Raw genomic sequence first — 8,018 nt, forward strand, 5'->3', positions numbered from 1 at the left:
CTGTAAGACTTCTTCAGATTGAAAATTCACTGTAGACACCTATTTCTCTAGTCGAAGTTACTTGATCTTAACCAACCAATATGCTTTCATGGGGGGAGCGGGGAACATGATAGCTTAAGTCAATATCATGGGGCCATAACACCCATAAGACCATTTTGTGCCTACGGCTGTAGTTATTTACTGCATAGGATTAATTTCCTCTCACGGCAGCTATGGTTGAGTGAAATTTGGTTCAAATTATGATACTAGCTGATGAATGGAATAGCTTATGATGATGAACAGATGGAGAACAAATTAAGACAGTCTAAAGTATAAACAAGTAAGAGGATTGCTCGAGTCAACCATTGAGTATTCTTATGTGATACTGTTCTACGAATCTCTATTCTAATTGAAAAAGCAATGAAAAGTCAACAAGTTCATGATCATAGTTCACTGAAATTCCGCATGTTAGAAAAATTTCTATTTACACAAAAATCGGAAAGAATTGGGGAATGAGAAAACTGATCAACGGGCAGATGATCAATCTAGGAACTGTAGATGTATTGACAGTGAACACAGTTTTTTGATAGTAGGTGATCCATGATGCTCCCTTCCTCAATTCTTAGTCTGTTACTTTGCTTATTCCATAGGTGAACCCCATAAGTGTTGACGCTTAGTTGTAGCAGCTTCGCCACCACCCACTTTGAATCAACCGAACTCTTTGGCTTTTGAAAGAATCCACCTATTCTAATCCAATCTACTGGATAAAAAGCCATTGGTGGCAATACTGTGAACGCATATCCTGGACGATTCCTGACTCTTTTGACCACCCTCGATACCAGGTAGGGACCATTATGTCCCCATTTGTTTCCATCAAAAGTAAGGGAAAATTCCTCTATGAACTTGAAGACAAGAGGGTGTTTCTTATCAAAGATTAGAACCGCGTTATTCAATCTTGTCCAGTTCCCTGACTCTACATTTATGCTTTGAGCTCCAATCGTGTTCTGCAGACCAGAAAGCTTCTTCAGAACTATAAAGTCTGTGTCCAAGTAAGCACCTCCATACTTGTATAGAACTGCAAGCCTGAGTAGATTGGATAGGTTCTGAGCTAATGGAATCTCCCCTGGGTCCTTGTTTCCCTTCTTTATCTCATCAAGCCAAGCTTCAGCTGGGGTGTCCTTCAAAAGGAATGGCAAGTCTGGTGAAGCTGCTAGTACTTTAAATCCGTTGTGTACTAGAGGTTTTAGGATTTCATTACCACCTTTTGAATCCATTGTCTGTGAGAGAATCAACAGGCATCCATTAGGATGAGCTTTAAAAACGCTCTCTACTGCTAATAGTTCTCTCTCACGGAATGATCTTGCTGGAGAAATCCATGTCATGAAGAACTGAACCTCACATCCTTGACCAAAGAACACCTGAGCTCTCTCCTCAAACTTTTGTGTCAATTCAGTCGACTTGAATATCTCAATCTGTGGCAACTGTTTTCTAAACCAAGCAATCCTTTCTTCTTCTGTTACATTGATAGGTGCAAGTGCAGGGCCTGAATGTTCCACATAAGTTTCTCGAAGTTCCTCTTGCTCCGAAAGCAATGAACTTAACTGAATTCCCCGGCTGACTTTATTAGGTTGAAGGATATGTTCTTGCTTTTTCGTGTCTAATACGACAGTGTGAAGAGAAAAATTGCAAAAAAAGCTACTAGCTAGGAGAATGACAAACAATAGAGTGGCCAAAGAAATTGTCGATAAGAGGGTGGACTTGGTATGATAAATTCGTCGAGAAATATACATCTTTACTGAAGTTTTCCTCATTGTAACAAGAAAAAAAACTTGTGATTAGATATGGAAATGAAGCAGAAACTATTCATGGCGGGTTGAACAAAGGTAAGAAGAGGGAAGGGGAAATGGTTGATGACTTATAATTAGTATTAAGTGTTATCATTGACGTTGACGTTGAAGATTAGGGAGTTTTATGGGATATGCAACAAGTCTATATCGGACTGCTTTGATTTTTCTAAAACGTGTCTTTCAGGTTGGTATCAAAGTTGGGGCAGTAGCTGACGTACAAGAAGGGAAATTAGAAGGGTCCTTCGTTGTCTTTTGCTTTGGATGGGCATTTGATATTGGGAAAGATCACCATATAATATATGGAAAGCAACTATTTTAAGTCATTAAGTCAATGTTCCTTGTCCAAACACTAGTAAAAAAAGTATACTAGTTGTGTCACTTTTAGACCAGAGTGAGACATAAATATGTCAAAAACCGACACATTAAAGATATCTTAGTTATTCACTTTTGGACCAGGAGTGAGGCATAAAAGACGTCAAAAGTGTCACATTAAATTATCTTGGTTGTGTAACTTTTGAATGAGAAATAATGAGACAATGAAGTCAAAAGTGACCCATTAAATTATCTTGGGTCACTTTTTGGAAGGAAGTGAAGACACAAATAAGTCAAAAGTGACATATTAATTATATTAGTTGTGTCACTTTTTATACAGAGAGTGAGACACACGTCGTCAAAAGTGACACATTAAGTATATTAGTTGTGTCACTTTTTGGACAGAAGTGAGACACATGAAATCACGTCAAAAAAATGACACATTAAGTATATTAGTTGTGTCACTTTTGAATCGAGTAAGACACAAAATCGTCAAAGTGACACATTAAATTATCTTGGTTGTGTCATTTTTGGAATAGGAAATGAGACACAAGTGCGTCAAAAGTGTGGCATTAAAATTATCTTGGTTGTGTCGAACTTTTTGAACCGAAAAATGAGACACAAGTATGTCAAAAGCAACACAAAAGCCCCTTATTTCTTGTGTCACTTTTGGAAATTAACTCCATATAACTGGTATGAAAAAGAAAGCGACACATAAGAGTGGTCAGTTGTGTCACTTTTAATAGATATTATACCACTTTTTCCAAAAGCGACACAAATGAAAATATATATTTTTTTTTTAACTTTTTGTCATTTTTATATTCAATCGTATTCATTTCTCAACCTGCATCCTATACGTCATAACCAAATTCCCATTAACCTGCTTTATGACAGAAACAACATCCACATGCATTTATCAAAACATCACAACAAAAATCACTTTAACCTGCTTTATGATATGTAAACAACATCCACTCGAGAAGAAATAAACAACATTCAAAACAATTAACTTCTATTAATTTCATCGATCAAACCAAGTATTTATCATCTAGTTTGACTCCTAACAAAATAAGTCATTCCAATACCAAAAGAATCACAATAAAAAAAAATAAAAAATAAAAAAAATAAAAAAAACTACATAACTCCAATACTATCCTAGCAATATCTTAGCTTGTTGTGTGCACTTCCAACACCAAAAAACCTAGCTGTCATCTATTCATCTGTTAATCAATCCATGCACCTGCATCATATCATGAAGTCGTCATTCCACTATGACTAGTATATAAAATTAAAAAGCAAGTGAATCAAGAAGGGTATATTGTACAAGTAAGAAAAAAAAATCGATAAAAAAAGTATATATACATAAAGGAAGGGAAAATATGGAAGCCCACTTACCCAAATTAACTACTCAGATAAATTGTTGGATAAAGTCGATGAATTCAAGGCGAAGTTCATCTATTTTAGTGGTGTAACTCTTCTTGCTAGAGAACTCCAATACCTGTTTGACGAAAAATATATTATAAATATTATGAAAATGAATAATGCACCAATTTACACATGCACCAATTTCTAAGCTAGCTAAGACTATATGAAAAATAATATTACTTTACAGTCACCTTCTTTTTTAGTAGAACTATATGGTTAGTGATGTCGCCTCTACTTTAGAAGTTAGAAGATTCTATGCCAAAACCAATCCTGGGTAGACAACATTGATTCTTTATCTTCTTCTTCTTCTTCTTTTTTGAAAATACCTCTAGTGGGGAGTGGGGTTACACAGACCCCTACCAGTTTATTAAGAAAATTATAGGATAAAGACTAAGGGGGCACGTAATGAGCCTTACCCCATTACAATCAAATAATGCATACCTAAACACTAAATGCACGAGAATATGATTTGACTTAAACGACAAAAGAATGTGAAGAACAGGATAAATGATGGAGTGAACAAGTAAATATGATTAATTCGATCAACACTAAAGTAGGTTATGTGAATCCAGTGAAGCAATCTAGAACATCATTGATTTCGGGGTTTCAGCTTGGAGCCCTAGTTCGACACAACATCATAATTTTCATCCACAACATCACAAGAGAAACACTTGTTAAACGCTTTAATATCAGACAACGCCATTAGAAGTATCATGTACCACATCAGTAGGATATTTACAAGATAGTACTTCATATTCAGTGATGCGGCCACCAATATGCATGTGCAATATATATAGCAGTGTGTTGCTAAGTAATTGTCAAGTCTATGATAAGGTTTAAATTTCCAAATACATCTAACGATACCTGTAGAACAATGTTTAACTCAAACTCGTCGTCCCAAGATTCCTCTTTATCCAGCTTATTGAAAAGCCACAGGCGAAATCTTTGCGACAAGTCACCTAAAGAAGTTAGAGCCAATTACAATGTCAGGATAGTATCAGGTCAACATTCTCTGCAAGAATAACATGACTCAAACCATATAGAGGCTCAAGATGAGTAGGAAATACCTGATCCTAATAAGTAAATAGCTCGTAAGACACCAAGTTCATTCATCAATCTCCAACCATGCATCAACTTCAACAAAATATGTTGGCCTACATAATCAACCTAGCACATAAAACCATAATTTGAGCCAAGAAATGGCAACCATGTATATGAATAAGAATAAGAAACACACTTGAACCGATTACCTGTTTCTTGATGTAGACAAGAAGACATTCCTGCATAATAACTACGGGAAGTGGGGTAGCCTTCGGTACAACAGCTTGAATCCAGTTAAGAACTTTTGATATGAGAGTGTGTTCTAAACTGATTATAATAGTCCCCAACATGACCCTTGAAGTATATTTAAAAAAAGAAAAAAAAAATCAATCCCCTATCAACAAATATAAGCTAACCTCCTTCAACCTCCAACAACAAACACACTTTTCAATCACCCATATAAAGCATTATCAAATAATAGGAAATCAACTAGGAAAGTGATGTAATAAGGATAAATGAAAGTCATAAGTTAAAATATGTAGGCAATGAGAGAGATGATGTTCACACCTACTAGAATTTCCTCCCCCTTTGTTTTCAGTTTGTTCCCATTTTCTTCCTCTAATTCTCGCATCTTAGCGTGATTCCAAGGCAAAATGAGATATATGATCCCAAAATAATCAATACTAAAGAGATACAGGGTGATCAATTCCCTTTCCAATTCACCTCCCTTCCATAGTCATTAAATAAAAGGAAAGAAAACAATTGATTCCCTTCATTCAATGTTTCGTCCCCCACTTCTCTCTCTTGTTGGCTTAATTAAACTTCCTCTAACATTCCCTAGATCCCCACAAGAGAAAGCCATTCAACACCTTCATAAAAGGGAAAGAAAGACCTACCAAATATCCCCCCCCCCCCCCTTCCAATAGAAAACCAATCGTTTGTTTTTTTCTTCATGGTCGTTCAAATTGTCCCTCTCCTGCTTACCTTATTAGGGGATTTTTGCACAAAAAAACTAACCTGCTGGCACCACCCCATATTCGAAGTAGGTGTAGGTATTACAATAATAGTTATCTTTAAAACCATAGTGGCATTATGTGGACAAGCAGCAAGGTGGTGTGGATTTTTAATATACTAAGTTAGCGGCAGGTGCAATAAATAAAACTAGTTCTATGGTAAACTAATTAATACCAAACATGAATTGGGACAATCATATAGTTCTAACTTCTAACACTTCAACTAGTTCACGTACTCTATAGGTTGAAATTTAGCATTTACCATATCGAAATTAATCCGTTCGCTAATGAGCGCCATTGCCATGAATTAAATTCAAAATATTGAGATCAAATAGAAACTATATACACAAAAAAAAAAAAAATTAATTACAAGGCTATTAATTGGACTTTGTCTCTGTGATTAATTACAAGGCTATTAATTACCATGTCTTTGTGACTTTTCTCTAATATGGTATCATCTTTCAATTTCCTCTAGCCTACGATGCATCACTAATTTTGATTCATCTCATATTAATTAAAAAAGAATACATAAATAAATAACCAACAAGGTACACTAACCTTTCCATTGCACCTTGCATAAGCATAAGGAAGGTTACGTATAACAACTCTCCATAATCCAACTTTCTTTATGTCATTAAAGGCACTAGAGTTCTTTATATATGATTCTGTCTTCTCGTCCACAAACATATAGAAGCAAACATTGATTTTAGCAGCATTACTAATATTCTTTGGCTGTTGTAATATATCATAGTTTCTTGGTTAACAACAAAATATATAATTGTGCAAGACAATAGGTAGAACCCAATGATGAAAAGATGAGAGAGCTCTCAATGCTCATAAATGACCAAATATGGCTGATGCAGCAACAACTCCATGACACTGCTACATCTTAGAAAGGTCAGCATCATCAATGTCAAATACAGTCTGTCGACCAGGTGTAAGTCCTTTAACAAACCTGTTTGATATATATTCATCAAATTATATTAAAAAAAGAAGCAGCAATCAATCCACTAAATGTAATTCATTACTCTGGGCATCCAAAGAAAATAACTCATAACAAAAATCTTCTTTAATGAAAGAGACTTGAAAAGTTTTAAATGCCATACCCACAAAGCACATTCAACGATTCTTTGATATAGTTGGAGGAGATTGAACAACAAACTTGCCACAGGGATGCTCATGACTTCATGAGGAAAGGCTTTTCCATCAACACAGTTTAGTTAATTTGGGCTAAGTCAATTATGCGATATTGCTTGGAATAATTCAACGTTGAATTATCCAAGCAATTATTAAAAAAACATACCTTGAAAAATCAAGCACATATCGCATAATGAGGGTTTAGTGAACCAAAGATGGAGCCAAGAATAATTCAACGTTGTGCAATCCTAACACAAAAATCAATTCTAGGCACCGCTCAACCATGTTTTTGAACTCTAAAAAAAAAAAAAAAAAAACATACCTTGAAGCCTTAGGAAGGAGATGAAGTACACTGATCCAAGTGACACAATAACCAGTCCTAAATTTAAAATGAGGAATACTGTCTCGACAGGTCGTCCTATTTGAACAAATCTGGTGTAGAGAGAGACAGCTAGAAAGGGAATTGGGATGGACGAGAGACTGTTGGGTGGGAAAGCGCGCGTGGTGTTAGAACGACAGTGCGAATTAGTTGGGAGGAAGAATGGTGAGGTCTCTTCAGCGTTTTTGCGAGACAAAGTTTTTCTTTTTTTTTTTTTTTTTTTTTTTTTTCTTTTTTAACACCAAGTGTTCTTTTCCTTTTAGGTTTAGTAAGTAAAGCCAAATCACGACTTTGAATTTCATGGCATAAGCAATTACTCGTGTGGCTTATTTATTTCGATAATTTATTAATTTTATTTTCGAATTTTTTACACCCAGAGGTGACACAACAAAGCAAACCACTAGTGTCACGTTCAAATAATGGGACACAAAAAATAAAATTACTTGTGTCACTTTTCCTAGGAGCAACACATCAGCCTTCATTCCATAAAAAAGTGACATATCAAAACTTCGTGTGTCACTTTTTTCTAATAAGTGATACGAGACAAAAAAAAAATAAGTGACACAAAAAACCCTTCTTTTAGTAGTAAAAACATTGAAATATTCACATACACTGATCGGATCACCTTAAAAAAACAGATATGTATATCGTAAGTCTTAATGGTGGGAAATTATGAGCCAACAATTTGGACATTGACAGTTGATTGAAAACATAAAAGCTATGGTTTGAAACTTCAAATAACTAAGATTCCTGGAAAATAAAAAATAGAACTGTAGAGACGGAACTCAAGAGTGGAATTATGGATAGATAAGTTCACAAGTAGATGAACACCCGAACACTAAATGGATAGTCACATTCTTTCAAGTATATGTATGCAATTGAAAG

The 8,018-nt window shown here is 35.2% G+C and overlaps 1 protein-coding gene and 2 long non-coding RNA genes across 4 annotated transcripts; all 3 read right to left on the bottom strand.

The window, feature by feature from the left end:
* Window positions 1-428: 428 nt before the first annotated feature.
* LOC147489576 (uncharacterized) lies at window positions 429-1,917 on the bottom strand. Its single transcript, XM_086571718.1, has one exon. The coding sequence runs from the start codon at window positions 1,788-1,790 to the stop codon at window positions 525-527; it is 1,266 nt and encodes a 421-aa protein (XP_086427844.1). The 5' UTR covers window positions 1,791-1,917; the 3' UTR covers window positions 429-524.
* Window positions 1,918-3,133: 1,216 nt separating this feature from the next.
* Window positions 3,134-4,506, bottom strand: LOC147489577 (uncharacterized). Its single transcript, XR_015201551.1, has 3 exons — window positions 4,428-4,506; window positions 3,534-3,636; window positions 3,134-3,378 (listed from the first exon to the last, which is right to left on the bottom strand). It is a non-coding gene; the product is annotated as an uncharacterized LOC147489577 (long non-coding RNA).
* Window positions 4,507-4,625: 119 nt separating this feature from the next.
* On the bottom strand, window positions 4,626-7,533 carry LOC147489578 (uncharacterized). 2 transcript variants are annotated; one of them, XR_015201553.1, is made up of 3 exons: window positions 7,077-7,533; window positions 4,814-6,572; window positions 4,626-4,730 (listed from the first exon to the last, which is right to left on the bottom strand). It is a non-coding gene; the product is annotated as an uncharacterized LOC147489578 (long non-coding RNA). The 2 variants fall into 2 exon arrangements; XR_015201552.1 differs by lacking the exon at window positions 7,077-7,533 and adding an exon at window positions 6,724-7,065.
* Window positions 7,534-8,018: the final 485 nt, after the last annotated feature.

Source organism: Coptis chinensis, chromosome 7, assembly GCF_015680905.1.
Source record: "Coptis chinensis isolate HL-2020 chromosome 7, ASM1568090v1, whole genome shotgun sequence".
NCBI classification, from domain to species: Eukaryota; Viridiplantae; Streptophyta; class Magnoliopsida; order Ranunculales; family Ranunculaceae; genus Coptis; species Coptis chinensis.

Bases quoted from the DNA above. Each gene is read 5' to 3' on its own strand.
- LOC147489576 (XM_086571718.1), bottom strand. From the start codon at position 1,790: ATGAGGAAAACTTCAGTAAAGATGTATATTTCTCGACGAATTTATCAT.